At 51.7% G+C, this 15614-nt stretch overlaps 3 protein-coding genes across 3 annotated transcripts; 2 read left to right on the top strand and 1 right to left on the bottom strand.

Moving 5' to 3' along the window:
• Nucleotides 1-3718: 3718 nt before the first annotated feature.
• On the top strand, nucleotides 3719-5878 carry TGAM01_v204990 (hypothetical protein; the record flags this gene model as incomplete). Its single annotated transcript, XM_018803556.1, has 2 exons — nucleotides 3719-4553; nucleotides 4611-5878. 2 exons carry the CDS (start codon nucleotides 3719-3721, stop codon nucleotides 5876-5878), a joined length of 2103 nt encoding a protein of 700 aa, XP_018663253.1.
• A 5002-nt stretch (nucleotides 5879-10880) lies between these two features.
• On the top strand, nucleotides 10881-13523 carry TGAM01_v204989 (hypothetical protein; the record flags this gene model as incomplete). The annotated part of the gene is made up of 2 exons (XM_018803557.2): nucleotides 10881-11633; nucleotides 11763-13523. The coding sequence occupies 2 exons, from the start codon at nucleotides 10881-10883 to the stop codon at nucleotides 13521-13523; spliced, it is 2514 nt and encodes an 837-aa protein (XP_018663254.2).
• Nucleotides 13524-14040: 517 nt separating this feature from the next.
• On the bottom strand, nucleotides 14041-14792 carry TGAM01_v204988 (hypothetical protein; the record flags this gene model as incomplete). The annotated part of the gene is made up of 2 exons (XM_018803558.1): nucleotides 14041-14576; nucleotides 14651-14792. The coding sequence occupies 2 exons, from the start codon at nucleotides 14790-14792 to the stop codon at nucleotides 14041-14043; spliced, it is 678 nt and encodes a 225-aa protein (XP_018663255.1).
• Between the last annotated feature and the right edge of the window lie 822 nt (nucleotides 14793-15614).

Raw genomic sequence — 15614 nt, 5'->3', positions numbered from 1 at the left:
TTCTGCACAACACAGACTTGCACATACAGATCATACGAGCACGGGTAGCAGCAGGGCAAAAATTACAGTAATAGTGGTAGCTAGAGGAGAGGTTGATATAGCGTTGAAACCCTCTTTTCCTCAGCATGCCCTGTCGGCACTATATGATTTATGTCTATTGTGTTTGCCTTTTTCTACACTATACAGGTTAAATAGAGCGATTTCAGTATCAAAAAATCTCCCGAACGGGCGAATTCTTCTCATCAGTATAATCGTAAAGTCCTCTTTCAATAGACCGGAATTCCAGTCAGCCGACTCCAGCCTTGCTCCAGCTGGTGGCTGGGACACAAGTGTGGGGTATGCTGTACATTGCCGAGGTTAATACGACATATAGCCGGCGTTGATGCGGCCGCTTACGACAGGGTTCCTCCCGAGCTCTCAGTTCTTTCACCCAATCGTTTTTATTAGCCTCACAAAACTTTCCTCCTCCCACAAACTCCAATACTCCCTCTCCGCAACCTCCACCCCCTCCCTCACGCGACAATTCCCTCTTTATTACCACTATTCCTTAATATTTCTTGTCTGTCTTTGGCGCATTGGCGCACTCTTGTATCTGTTTTCTTTTGATAGCCCCTGCGCAGCTTGCTACGTGGTCGACGTGGCCTCACGGCCCACCATGTCTGAATTCTTAGGGTATGCAAATGGTCCTCTCGTTTGATTGTTCCCCTTGGGCTAACCAAAGACACTCTAGATCCCGCATTTCACTCATTTCCAAGAGCGATATTCGGTGAGAATATATGCATCTCGTTCACAAAGACGGTCACTGACCTCTAGTGAAGCTACGTGGGCACTTTGCACGAGATCAATTCGGACGAGTCAACAGTGTCTCTCGAGAATGTTCGCTCATTCGGCACAGAGGGCCGCAGAGGCGCCCCTCAGGAGGAGATTGCGCCTTCAGACCAAGTCTACGAATACATTGTCTTCCGCGGCAGCGATGTGAAGGATTTGCGTATCGAGGAGCACCCCTCAATCAAGGAGAATAAGCCCCCTCCTCCCATGCCCGATGACCCGGCCATTGTCGGCGTAAGTGATGCCCCTTTGATATGTTTTCAAGATCATTCTACCCTTTCATGATGAATTATTGCGGATGTAAACTTTTTGTCACGTCGGAAAGCGCAAAACCATGTCGAGATTTCCGTTGCCTTCCTTCTGATCTATCAAGGGAATTTTTATCTTCTTTTATTGCCAGATTCTCAACTTGAAATACTGTTCTAACTCTTTAATAAAAGGCTCGAGCCCGTCCTGGAGCACAAGGACCTAACCAGAACGCCCCTCCTGGAGCTCCTTCTGGCGGCCCTCCTGGAGCCCCAGGCTTTCAGCATCCTTATCCTCCCAACAACTTTTATGGCGGTCCTCCGCCTCCTGGCTCTTGGGGAAGAGGCGGACCCGGTCCTATGGGTGCACCAGCCTTTGGTAACATGCCATACCCTCCACCTCCGGGCTGGCTTCCTCCGGGCCAAGGCTTCCCTCCGGGCCAAGGTTTCCCTCCTGGACCAGGCGGCCCAGGTCCTTGGGGTAATTTCCCCCCAGGTCCTGGTGGTCCCCCAACCGCTGAAGCTGGTCAAGGCCAGCGAGCACCTGAGAACCCTCCATCAGCTCAAGATCCGTCGAAACCGCCTCCTATTGGACCCGGTGCAGACAAATCCAAGGGTGCGCCCCCAACAGAGCCTAAAGCCCACCCTGTACGACAGCCCACCAACGCACCAGCTCCTCCAGTAGAGTCCAAGCCATCGGCTGAAGAGGTCAAGGCTGTGGCTACGAATGTGGCGTCAAATGGAGCTGTCAAGGCAAACGAAGCTCCCAAGGCCATCCCCACTGGACCCAAGGGCAATCGTGTCCAGCCAGCTCTGCCTCTCACTGGATTTGCACACAAACCTTTCCAGCCTCCCTTTGCCGCAGAGAAGGCAGCTCAAGCCGCTCAGCCTGCTGCCGCTACCGGACCAAATAGCGTGCAGGATGCTACCAGCGCAGCTAGAGCAGCCGTGGCACTGGCAATGGCGCAGCTGAGCAACCCTGCCGGTAATGCTATGGACAACTTGACAAATAAAGTCAACGAGATGCGCATCAACGCAGTAAGGGGTGGAAATGTCAACCGCGGCCGCGGTCGAGGCGGTCGCCCTGCCAAGGTTGAAGTTCCTGACGCAGATTTCGACTTTGCCCAGTCAAATGCAAAGTTCAACAAGGAAGATGTCGTGAAGGAAGCCATTGCAGGTTCTCCGGCGAGCGAGGCACCTGCTGTTCCTGTGACAGAGGGCTCTGAACCCTTGGAAGGCGCTATCCCAGTCGCATACAACAAGTCAAGGTCGTTCTTTGACAACATCTCCAGCGAAGCCAGAGAGAGAGCTGAGAACAACGGCCAAAAACCCGGAGGACGCGAATGGCGAGGTGAAGAGCAGCGCAGGAACATCGAGACCTTTGGCCAGGGAAGTGTTGACGGGGGCTACCGAAACTATCGTGGTCGTGGACGTGGTGGTCGCGGAAACCGAGGCAGCCGCGGCGGATTTAACCGTGGCGGCCGAGGAGGGCCTCGCCCACAATACCAGTCCACTGCCGCTGGCCAGTAAGGGTCATTCAGAACCACGCGACTTTTCAATCTCGGTGAAACGCAGCAACAACCCGAAATCTCTTTTTCTCAAACTCCAGAGACAAGCACCCGCGTGGTGACACAAAATACCTCTTTATAGGCTCTTATCACGATCCGAGCCTCTGCAATTTCTTATCCGTAATTTTCTTTTACTAATGTACCAAAATCTTGCGATGTTTGTCTTTTGAAGCTGCTCCGTAGCAGCCACGAAGACTTTTAGTCATATTCGATTTGCTTTTAGCTCAGGATGTGAGCCACGGTTTTCAACGGTCGCGGAACCCGATGATGATGCCGGAGTTCGGATTGCGTTTCAAAGGAGCACAGGCGGGTATCCATGAATCATGAGGATACATGATGAACGAAGAACAAATAACGTCACCCGGAGTGGGACACAAATAAAACTGAGTTGAATTTTCTATACTGGTCAATGAAGCTGGGGAAACGCATGCGGATATATGATTCTGTATTACTGTCTACGCGAAGCACGGGTCTGATCAAAGCAGTCAGGCAATTAAAGCTTAATAAGTTATTATCTCGCACTGAGCAAGAGCATTTACAGCTCGTTGCCGAATAAAGTGAAACGGTAAAGGGGAAGCCCTAAACCTTATTGCCCACCACAACAAGATAAAAGACGGTTGCAATTCCAACAGAATCGGACCACGTAGATTCGTGAATAGGCTCAGCATTCGAAGTTTCTAGCTTTCGGGCAACAGTCATGGCTGAAGTGGGTTTTGCCGCTCAGCCCCACTAACAGCTCAAGGCGGCGTGACGCACATTAAGAGCCCTTGGAGCCCTGCCAGTTCTTAATACTAGTAGTACTAGCTGCGTAGCCAAATAACCTGGAGCTTGAAACCTGGCCTTGGTTATTGCATGAGGCTCAAGACTTTCAGCCCGAATTGTCTTGTATAGTTGGCTATAATAGCTTGGACCCGTTCCTGTATTGCGCGATTACTGCCTCCATTTCAATTGCTTTGTTTTCTTTGAGCGTTGGGCTCGAATAATAAAATCTTTGCTTCCAGCTCCGGCTCAATCGCTCATTTTATCGAGGAGGGGCAGTCACCATAATAACCAGGTCGCTCTACGCAGAGATCCAAAATGTCGACAAGACAGCTTCGCAAGCTGCAGAAGCAGAGAGAGCTAGAGGCAAAGGCTGTGCAAGAGTCTGAAGGCAGTGATGGCAATGCTAGCGATGACGAAATTGTTCCTGTAGTGGCAAAACCTCGGCCGAATCTGTTTGCTGCACTCGGAGGTGACGATGGTGACGGTGGTGATGAGAGCGAAGAGGTAGAGCAAGAAGCAGAAGCTCCGGTGTCGCCTGTGGATGAGCCAGCTGCTCCAGCTGCTGCCCGGAAGAGCAAAAAGAAGAAGAAGAAGAGCAAGAAGAAGGCGGCGGCGGCCCAGGCCCAGGATGCTGAGCACAGCGAAGATGATGAGATTGACCGGGCAATCAGAGAGTTGAAAATCGAGCCGCGGGTTCAAGATGGGTCATCTCAGGACAATGGTTCAGCGCTCAACGGAATTCTGAAGATCAACCCTTATAACCTCAAAGTCGCCAATGAGATGCGAAACCTATTCGGCCGGGACATCATTGAGTCGGCAGCGGTGGATGAGGAGGAGCAGCGCCGCGGGACACGCCGAAGGAATATGCCGCAGCAGATGGACATTGAGACTTTCCTCAAGTGGCCGACGGATGGCCGTAAGCTGCCTGAGAGCTCTCGGAAGCGCAACGTCTTTATTCATGGGAGAGATCACTGGCCGCTGAGGCCGACTGGGGGCCTGTCTATGAAGGAGCTCGGCAAGACTGCCGATGGGACTGGAGTCGAATACACTTACGTGCATAATAAGGACTACGATGACGTCCAGACCATGTTCTTTGTACAGGTGCAGATGGGAGACCCCATGAGGATGGTGTACTTGCTCAAGAGATTTCGTGAGTAGCGCCTGAACTCTATCAATGTTGAACATTTTACTGACATAAGCTGGGCAGCCTATCATGTCTCTACTCTACTCCAGGTGAGCAGCGTTGCAAAGCAAGACCAGAACATGGCTCTGTCTGCAGAATTGTGTGAGCGCGCCTTGTTCAGCTTTGGCCGAGTAGCGCTCTCGTCGTTTAAGCAAAATCTCGAGCATGGAATGGCTCGCTTGGACTTTAGGAGACCGGAGAACCGCCAGTTCTGGCTCGCCGGATACCACTATATTAAAAGCCTGATTAGGAAGGGAACTTATAAGACTGCCCTAGAATGGGCGAAGCTACTATACTCCCTGGACCGTAGCGATCCTTACGCGATGAGGCATATGATTCACGCTCTGGCTCTCAAGGCACACGAATCGGACTGGCTCCTTGATTTCTTGAGCCAACTAGACACCAAGGGCGAGAGAGCAGACTCAGCATATCTCGAGCAGAGCCGAGTATTGGCGCGACTACAGATTGGCGATGCTGAGAATGCTAGGCAAGATATTGTCGATGGGATGAAGAAAGTTCCCTGGTTATACTCGGCTTTGTTCCAAACGTTGAATCTCGACATCCCACCGTCCATCTGGGGCGTCAAAGCTGAGGGAGGTTCCCGCCCTTTTTTGACGCAGTTATACGTGCATCAAGTAGGAGACTTGTGGAACAGCCCCGAAGCAAAGTCACTCTTGGAAGATGTAGCCAAGAGCATCGATCGAGCAGACATTGACAAGACAGAGGCCACAGACGACCTGAAAGTCGACATGGGCCTCGCTAGATTAATCTTCTTAAATGGGGAGACATCTCTCATGGGACTCTTGCCATGGGATGTATTCGACCAGCAGCCCAACTACGAATTCGATCCGCTGCCGCCTGCGGAGGACGACAACATCTTCACGGCTGAAGGATGCAGGCTCCCCTGGCGCGAGCGACAGTCCACTAGGGGGCACCCCCCGGCGGCTCTCGAGGAGTTCTTTGCTCAGGTGGAGGAACTGATTGGGCAACCAGGCAGAGGGGCAATTGCCGGTGTAGGAGAAGAAGAGGACGGCGAAATGCTTGCATTGCAGCGATGGGGCAATGGCGAAGCTGGAGATTTTGGGCTCGAGCACGAACAGAATGCTACGGACGAGGGGCTCGAGCAAGATGTTGCCGGTGAGGCGTCGGAGAGCGCTGAGGACCAAGGGCTCATGCGCAGGTTCATGCAGATGTTTGGATTCGGACGGGGTGCCGAGGCGGATACGACGGAGACGGGGGGGCATGAGGCGGCAGGAGAGGAGGAGGAGGATGACGATGAAGCTCGTAGATAGTACATGCTGCTGCAGGGCCATGAGTAAGGTACCTATATAGAACGACCTGCTCCCCTATTTGGATGGACGTTGACAATGAGCTTTTCCGCGAATCCGTAATCCGTGCATCCATACCTCTTCCGTGAATGTGCCCCTAGCTGCTTACCCTGCCTGGTCATGAAGCTGGCCATCAAGCTGGTCATCAAGCCGGTCAGCTTGTATGGTGATAGTCTGGAAAGCTGCTATAGCGGATGAAGTATCACTATTCCACAATATAGTTGTTCATGGGTATTAATTATAAATCATTGGAGCTTCATCTACTGCCTTAGCTGGTACAGCAAGGGTTCTAGGATATGCGGGTATAAGCAAGTACCCGCCCTCGCCTTTTCCCGAGCCGTCTGCCGCTCTATCTGGCATGATCCATGATCCTTCGGAGTAGAAGGAAACAAGTAGTGTTATTGGTACCTACCTTACTGACTGGCGGTACTGCAGATGGCTAGAGTCGATCGTGCCAAGCCTATATAAATTGTATGCATGGAGTAATTCTCTCGAAGTTAGACAAGTGATGGCAGAAGACGAGGATTGGTTGTTTTTATCTATTGTGCAATAGTGAAATCAACGGAAAAATTGTTAGCTACCTAGGATGGATTGTATGCGGTATAATAATACCAAGGTAGTTGGAGTAAATGTTGACCAAATCAAACTGCGCTCAAGCTACTATGTTGAGAGCGAGCAATGCCTTAAAAGAGACAATGGTATTTGCCTAGTGCAGTTGGCTGTAGATTTCTTTCCTTCATCAACAATGACAGAACAGCGTATCAAACCAAGTTAGCTAATGTCCCCTCGTTGTCCAATCAGGGGGATTGCAGGCTTTAGGTGTAAATGGATAATCCGATATTACATGGTAAGCACGCTACATGCTGATTCCGTTTGGGATAGTGCCTATTTTTAACACACTACGGCGTCTCTATTTTCTCACTCTACGGTTTATCGCTTCAAGGCTTCGTAGGGCCAAAAAAGGGCTGAGGTGTGGCCGGGGAGGGAGATCCACTCCGTCATCTTTTATCAACCTTGTGTAAAAGGCCCGGAATCTATTTATACGCGCCGGCTGGAAAAGAGAAGTGTTAGCTCCCCGGAGAAGAGGAAGAAGAAGAAGAAGATGATGATGCTTAGCCACGTCCGCCACGGGAAAAAAACAAAGAGAAAGGAAAAAGACAGAGCATAGTACTAATTCTATGGCTGAAGTGGAATTGGTTCACAATGACGATAGGGCGGAGAGCGAGCTGTGGAGATGTGGAAAAAGGGCGCGCCTCGCATGGAAAAGACGTCAAGTACAGGTAGGTGTACATGCACAGGCTGTACGCTAGCAATCCTTGGCAAGCGGAATATCTACAAGAATTTCCCGTTTGTGTCAGTATCGGCCGATTTGCCCGTATTTCTGTCCCTCTGTCTTTTTTTGGCCTTTTAGCCTGGAGGAGCCGAGAAAGACGGGGAGTTTATTGCTAGGGGGGGAGGGGGGGGGAGAGAGCATGGATTTGGGGAGATGCGAGATGCCTGCAATTCCGGAGTCAAATTCCGAGTCGGCAATGGCATTTGTGCCGTACGGGCCCATGCTAAGCTGCTCTCAGATGGCGGCTGCAAGAATAACGATGAAGCTATTGCGCCAAATCTGTGGCTGTTGCTGCAACCAGGGACGGATAAAGCTATATTTCAACCCCTACCCTGACTGCAGCCCGTATTTGAACTCTTGTCGCGTTCTGCCGTTATGGGTATGCTGCCCGATGGGAAGAGGAGAGATGAACAAAAAAAGAGAAGCGGGCTGAATTGAACTGCGTCTCAAGGGCTTAATGTCGAGCCGCCACGGAGAGAAAAAAATTGTAAAAGGGGGGGGGGGGGAGGTCCTTGTGAAGTTGACGGGGAACGGATATGTGACTCGGTCTGGCAAACGGAAGTGGGTATGTTTGCATATCCATTTACACAGCTGCGAGACCGAGGACTATCTGGAACAAGGAGCGGTATTGCTGCTGTTTGCGTGTGAATACGCGTAAACGAGGCGATCGGCCGGAGCTTTGCCTCGAGCGGTGATGCTGGCGATGCTGAAAAGCTGCTGCCTCAGATCTGCGCATATACCGCTACTCCAAGTTGCCTATTCGACACTGGCATACAATGCCTACAGGCACGCACACACGTCAATATCCCACTGCCCAGCATGCAGCACAGTCGCAGCCGGCACCGCCTTGGTTGCATCGACGATCCCCCTCCGAGCCTAGAGACGTGTCTTGCATGATCCAGTGCAACTACAACCACTGCTCGGCGTCGACGTGCGAATAGCTGCGTGGCCATTCGTCCGACCCGGCGTGTCGTAGCACTCGGCCGGGAAGAGCGAGGCTCCATAGCGACAAAAGGGCTCAGCTAGGACTCGGCTAGGACTGCTGCTGCTAAAACAGCACTAACAGAGAGCTGCTCCGAGGCTAGCACGATGGTGTGTTCGATATTAGTCGTAGCTGATGTGGGCGCTGCAGAGCAGAAGCAATCGGAGGTTTGGCTCCTTAGCCCTGTGCTAGGCAGTTAGTTGGTGTTGATGTACTAAGGTGGGAGAAATCGAACGGTAACTGCCGCTGCGTTGCCATTCTGGAGAGCTGAGATTTCTCTTCCTTTTTGGCTGTTCTTGTCCATTTCTCAGCCCTTTTTTCTTACTCATACCGAGCAAACTGTGTCAGCAGTCAAAGAAAAAAAAAAAAAAATTGTGTCTGCTCTCCCAAGACTTTTTGGTGCTTTGACCGAGGAAATGCTGCTCGAAAACGGCCAAGTGCCCCGGCGGCGCTGCAGGCACGGCAATGTTACCGCTTATATCGATCTCCATGGGAGGCATTACTACTGCCTAGGTACCTATAGACAGACACATAGACTCAGATTCTTCTGACGTTACTCCGGCAGCAACCCACCCGCGCACGAGCCGCCGGACCCCCTTGCTTTTTGCGGCTGCAAGGCGCTGAAGAGCGTTCAGGGATGCGGCGCTGCTAGTGCTGGGGCTAGCGGGATTTCATACTTTTGAGGAACTTGCCGTGCTGCTGACAGGAGAGGACGATTTCGAACAAGTGTGTGCAGAGATATGCCAATTGAGGGATTGGCTTTGATTGCTTGGGTTATGAAACATGTAATGGTATAAGTAGGTACCTAAATATCTGGGCAGTAGAGTTGGTTCGAGCTGGATCAGAACCTGGTAGCGGTAGGTGGTACTGTCTAGTGGCATATCCGTGTTAGTGCAGCTCTGCTACCAAGATGCAGTCAATGCTACGGCTTGATACTCCAGTTTGCTCCAGTACTACCAGCCTCTCTGCCACTAGGTACCGGCTCAGAATGCTACCGTGGAGGCATAAAGCAGGGCTCCATACCTGTGACAGCTTGCTGGGTCTTGCACAGACCAGATTGATTTTTTTGACCAAAGACCCCAGCCAGACCGGCGATATGCCAGACGGGCGATGGGATAGGTACTCTTTCTGGTTGGTCCCCCTGTCCATACTCGTATACATGCGTTCACGATGTTGGGATATCGGTATACAAAGCAGTAAGGTAAGTCGGTAGTACTTCTACTATAGGTAGAAGGCAGAGAGGTAGATAGATGACACTGCAGCAACGAGCATCTTACTCTGGGCTGGCACTCCATGACTGTGTGGTACGGCTGCGTGTATAAGCGCCGGAGCAATGGCAACCTTAATTGCCTGATGGAGCCGGCCGAATGCTTGTCTGCCTCGCCCAGCGCAAAAGGCTGTTTCAACCGCCAAGTTGCTGCTGTCACTGGCAACTGCCGATAGGAGATCCATCTCACCCATCAGACAGACACATTATTCCTTATCGTACTACATGTATGTACCTAGTCCATCAAGGTCAGCGCTGAGACAAGCGCTGTTGCTGGGAAATTCCGCCGTCACGTGGCCGTGGCGCTGCCTGGGCTGGAAATCAATCCCCGGCGCAGCGTCTGATGATCGGGTCCTTGTCCAACCAAGATCAAAGTCGACTCCTTTTTGACCTTAACTTTGTGCCCGGTCGAAGCCATTCCTGGCCGTCGCGCAGTAGCTCCGGACCTGGGCCCCGCCCACACACAGACCCAGACCGGCGACGCTTGACGTTCTACAGCAGGGCAGGGCCATGGTTCGGCCGAGCAGTCCCTCGCTAAGACCAGCCCGTGGTGTGCATTCTGCGTCTGCAAGCTACTGTGGACGGCTCCAGAAAACTCGCTGCTAGGCATGCGCTGGCTCAAGGGAAAAATAGAAGCCTGGCTGGAAAAAGGAAAAAAAGGGCGGAGAATAGGTACGGAGTACTCCGAGCGTGCAGCTTAGCTTTGGCTCTGACATGGGGTCCAACCCACGCCGATCACAACCTCACACCCACCGTCCGTCTCAGCATACATACATACGGTACTCTGACTGACATGCGCCCGAACCGCCAGATCGCAGCTTGTTTGAGAAACGAGATCTTGTGCTGTCCATTTCCCGAATTGGGAGACGCAAACCCGCGAAGACGCACATTAGCTGCGTGGAGGAATTGCTGAAACGGGCTATACGTTGACCAATCACTCGGCGGCTTGCATGACTGCCTGCTCGGTCTGCCTGTGAGAGACACGAGAGACAAAGATAGACGAGAGTGTGGTGTGTGAGCACAAGAAAAAAGAGGAAGAGAGTCAGAACGGTCTCTCTCTTTTTTTCAAGCCACAGCCTCCAATCCTCTCTGATCCCCCTCCCTTCCCTCTGCCTTATCTCACAGCTGCTGTTACTCTCACTGCCTTGTCGCTATGCTCGGCGTGCTACCGGATTTTGATAAGCGACCTGGATTGTCTCCTTGACATCACACGCTTTCTCCGCTAGACGAGGGTCGATACTGTTTTCAATCTTGTCCTCCACTCTCTTCTCCTCCGATTCGGCCGAATCACTCGGCCGTTTGGCCGTTCATCGTTACTATACAATCTCCCCATCCCCATATTCCCCCCGTCTCTGCCCTATTCTATGCCAGCCGTGCCCACCAGATGGCTTCAATGCATACGTATCCTTCCATCACGGACTCGGGAGTGGCGCCCTCGCCCGCCGCCGTGGGCGTTGATGCTTCCAACCCGAGTGACGGAGCGAGTCCCTACGACACTTCCTCAATGTCTCAGCAGCCCTCGCCGCGACAGCTGCCGCACCAGCACCTCGGCCTGGTGACACAGTCGTCGCAGCAACAGCTTCATCAACAGGCGCAGAAGCAGCAGCAGCAGCAGCAACAGCAACAACAGCAGCCTGCTCAGCGCAGCGTCAAGCGACCAAGACCCGTCAAGTCGTGCACTGAGTGTCGCAAGCGCAAGCTTCGCTGCGATCGTGCCTGTCCCTGCTCACAATGCCACAAGGCGAACCGTGAATGCAAGTACGCGCCGGATCAGGAGTCGGCCAACCTGTCCGATGGCTCAGATGCAGAGGCTGCTGAGCCCAGCCGGCCGGCCAAGCGCAACTTTTCGCACAGCACCATCCCTCCCATGGCCAGTAGTCCGTACAACGAAGCTCCCTCTGCGGCTAGATCGACAAGACCTACCGATTCTACGAGCCTGCCGATGCTCGAAGACCTCTCCATACGAATGGAACGACTGGAGAAGCATGTCCTTGTACGAAGCACGAGCAGATCAGACCTTGGTGGACCTAGGATAGTTGCGGCAGCGCCAGAGACTATACGGGGATTGACGGTGAAGCGCGATGCCTTGCGAACTCGATATTTTGGGCAAAATGACCCTCGAGTGCTATTGAATCTGGTAAGTATGGATGGTTGTGTGAATGTAAATCAAATTTAAGCAGGCGAAGAGAGGACATGCTTTTTGATTTATGACCCCTCTAATCCTCTAGTATCGCGATAAAATGGCTGACTTGACTTTGCTTGTTAGTTTGACGATGCAAAAGCATATGTAGCCCACAACTGCCAACGAGAGCCTTTTACCAGCTTTGAAGTCCTACACAAGCACATACGAAGCGAGTCGGCCAAGGCGTTGACTCCAATCACCGTCTTTGTGGAATCCATGATGCCAATTCACAAGAGAATGACGGATATCCTGCCGAAAAAGTCCATCTGTGATAGACTGGTGACTGCGTATATCGAAACATCAGAAACCCAGTATAGAATCATTCACGTCCCGACCTTTGCGGAACAGTACAATCAGTACTGGGAGGGCAAGCCGCAGCCAGAGCATTTTCTCCCGCAGATGCTCTCCGTGATAGCGGTATCATCGAGATATGAATCCAAATCCAGGGGCCTAGCTACCGAGCGCATAGAAGGTGTGCACATCCCAACCGCCTGTGCGCTGGTCCGGATATGGTTGGATAGCTTGAAGGGTAAACAGCTTGTTGAACTTGCTACGTTGCAGGCCGAGGTGCTCCTGCTACTTGCACAGAGGATGATTATTACTCGTCCCCAGGATTCCTGGAACCACCTAGGATTCGTGGTCCGTATGGCCATGTCTATGGGTCTTCATAGAGATCCCTCGGAGTTTGAGCCGCGAATGACCCCGTTCCATGGTGAGATTAGAAGGAGGCTGTGGTTCACAGTCTTGGACATGGACTTGTACATGTCTATTCTCGCAAATATGCCCTGTCTCGTTCGTGAGGGCGATTATACCTGTCGGCCGCCGCGAAATCTGGACGACAGCGAGCTCTTTCCAGAGATGACTGAGCTGCCGCCCTCTAGGCCCCTGGATCAAGTAACAGATAGCCAGATGCAAGTGTATGCGTCCATGACCCTCCCAACTCGGATGAAAGTGGCCCACATGATTAATCGCATCGACACCATCCGTGACTACCAGGAGGTGCTGGATGTGGGCGGGAAGCTGGAGCGATTCATTGAAGATATCAACTACATCTTTCCCCGGCATGCCCTCAATGATATCGGAAAGAGCAGGCTCTGGCGGAACCGGGTTATTCTCGATATGCATGTGCGACGGCCGCTGCTGGCGTTGTATCGACCATTTGCCATGGCAGCCCCCGAGGCTCCGACGCTAATCTCACGGGCGTATCTTCGATCATGTATGGTGATATTGAAATACCTCGACGAGCTAGACCCCACCTTGCCGCATTTTGATGACATTTATCAAATGTATATGCAGCTGCTGAAGCGAGACATAATCCAGGCCTCGCTGAGCGTGTGCTATTTTATCAAATCGGCTATTCGTCCTTCTGCCAACAGCAGCATGCTCGCTCAACACGGACTCAGGGCTTCGCCGGGGCCCTCGGATGATATGCCGTCGTATATCCCGTTTCCGAACTATGTCCCAGATGACTTGATGCTTTGGTCGCCGTCACGGCTCATCAGCACGGTGCAAAAGATAATTGAACTGCTCGTTGGGCAGGTTCGCGGCAGCGACCTCAAGGATATTCTCTGCGTCGCTGTTGTTCTGGAGAGCGTGAGAAAGGCCGATGTTCGAAGCGAGGAGATTACGAATACCATGTTTGATCTGCTGAATGCCTGTTTAAGAGCCACCAACATGACAGCGGAAAAACTTCGAAACCCATCATTGGGTAATGTCAATGAATACCAACGCGATGCGTACGCTCATGGTAGAATGCCATATATACAGCAAGGGTACGGCATGGGAGGCATGTCTGATCCCACCCAAGAATTTGGCGGCTGGATCATGTGGGATGGTTGGGATTGATAACAGTCTCTGCGGAGGCTTTGTTGTCTTATTTGTAGGTGTAAATCATCTTCCCCGCTATTTTATGTTATTTTACGGCTTGGATGATTGATCACTCTCGACATTGGATCCTTGCTCTGGAGAAAAATTGCTTGGTATGAGAGATTGGTGAGAATTAGGCTCAGAGCACGATGGCTGTCGAATTTCGGATGGTTGTCGTGAGAAGAGGAGGAAGAGAGAAAAGAGAGGAGATACCCATGTGCGTGTGAATTTTGGGGGTTAGGATTAAGTGTTTCAGTTGGCGTTTTGTACGATACTTGAAGGACGCATGGCTAGGTAAAAGAGGGTTAGCACCCGTTCGGCATAGCAATATGTATGACGGGGTTCTTTTTTGCTTTTGGTTTATTGATGCTCTATTAACATGTGACTGACTGCCTATTCTGATTCTCCGAGAAACACTGTCTATACTTGGAAAGAAAAAAGCACTCTCTTCTTGTAGGCATAACAACCTGGCTTGCTACCCCCAAATCCTTGCATTCTATTTTGTCAGCACCGGGGACTTCCCATCCCACTCGCTTGCCTCAGCTGCCTTGACCATCCATTTAGCCAAGCTAGCTCTGCTAATGGCCGCATTCCAGCCTACACCCTGCCCATCATCCGGCCAGACCCTGACAGCCTCAGCAGGACCCTCCGTCAGCCTCGCCGGCCTCGCAAAAACAAACGGCAGTCCACTCTTGCGGATCAATTCGTCCATGCTGTTGTGGTCCTTGATGGCAATCTTCATTGTGCTGTGTTCGAGCACGGCGCGAAAGAGGAAGCTCATGTTGGCCATGGATTCGCGCGCGCCATAGAGGGAGTTGACGACGATTTTGGGAGGTGTGTTGAAGGCTGTGTTTGCGATGGCGGAGAGCAGGATTGTGGCGGTGGAGGTGAGCAGATCCGGGGGCGTGTCGGGGGATAAGGCCGAGAAGGGGTTTTCGGACACGCGCCGCTGGTTGAGGGTTGTGAGGATGGCGGAGGGGGGGGATGGTGTTGAGAGGGCGGTTTGGACGTCTTGGAGGGAGGTTGGCGTTCCTGTAATGTGCGAGATTAGCTTTCTTGAAATGGAGCTTGATTTTGAAAAAGGATAATGAGTGGCTTTTGCGTACCTTGGACGATTGTGAGGTTTGGATGTGGTGTGAGAGAGGATGGATCGCGGGCAAGGACGGTGACGGTGTGGTTACGGGAGAGGGCCTCGGCGAGGATGAGGCGGCCGTTGCGGCCAGTGGCTCCGGAGATGAAGATGTGCATTTTACTTAATTGAGGTAGTTGAATAAAAAAAAAAAAATTCTTGTTGGCTTTTAAATAAGAGTGTTTGTTGTGTGATGAGAACAACTGAAGGCGTGTAAGTGCACCTTGGAGCAGATGCTGGAAATAGCTTCAATGAGGTGTTTTTAAATCAGGCTTTGGGAAAACGTCTCGGATTGATGATTGATTTCTCCAAATGCTAAAAAACTGTTGATTCACGCTCTTTAAATAGTTTTTATTTCCTTTCTACTCCTTTCCATCCATCGCAAAGCCACTCGGGCAATGTTTGAATGAATTTGTCCAACTCGGCCGATACATGCACATGTATATATATACGCTTCGGAGCCGTGCCACTCGGCCGGTCAGACTCGGACTATTAGAATTCTTCGATCGAAGAGCTGGGCACGCTACGAAAGGAAAAGGGTCCATAACACTCCGGCTGTGTTTCAGGGATTACGTCACATGACTTGGAACTTGAGCTGAAGGATGTCATTTATATAAGCAAAAGTTCAGCGTCTCTTTCTTTTGTTACAAATACAGTTTGCTATTATGAACCTTTTGTTTTTTTGTTGTAAGACATTGAGGCTCGTGCTTTTTGAAAGAGTCAGTGAATGCTCGGTCGGCGAGTTATGCCACTCCTGGCCAAAAGCCCCGATTTTGCCGAGGAGCCCAAGCAATCAGTTCCATTTCTCAGCAATTATAGGGCTGCAAGGCACAAAGTAGGAGGTACATGTAATTTGCCTCGCTACACCTCGGCTGGCCTTTACACAAAACCCGTATTGAGTCGAACTTGTTTCCAGAAAGAGATGGCAGCGAGAGCTCACA

Source organism: Trichoderma gamsii, assembly GCF_001481775.2.
Source record: "Trichoderma gamsii strain T6085 chromosome Unknown Scaffold_15.2, whole genome shotgun sequence".
Lineage (NCBI taxonomy): Eukaryota > Fungi > Ascomycota > Sordariomycetes > Hypocreales > Hypocreaceae > Trichoderma > Trichoderma gamsii.
The sequence above is the reverse complement of the archived record's forward strand: the minus strand, read 5'-3'. Positions and strand labels throughout refer to the sequence as shown.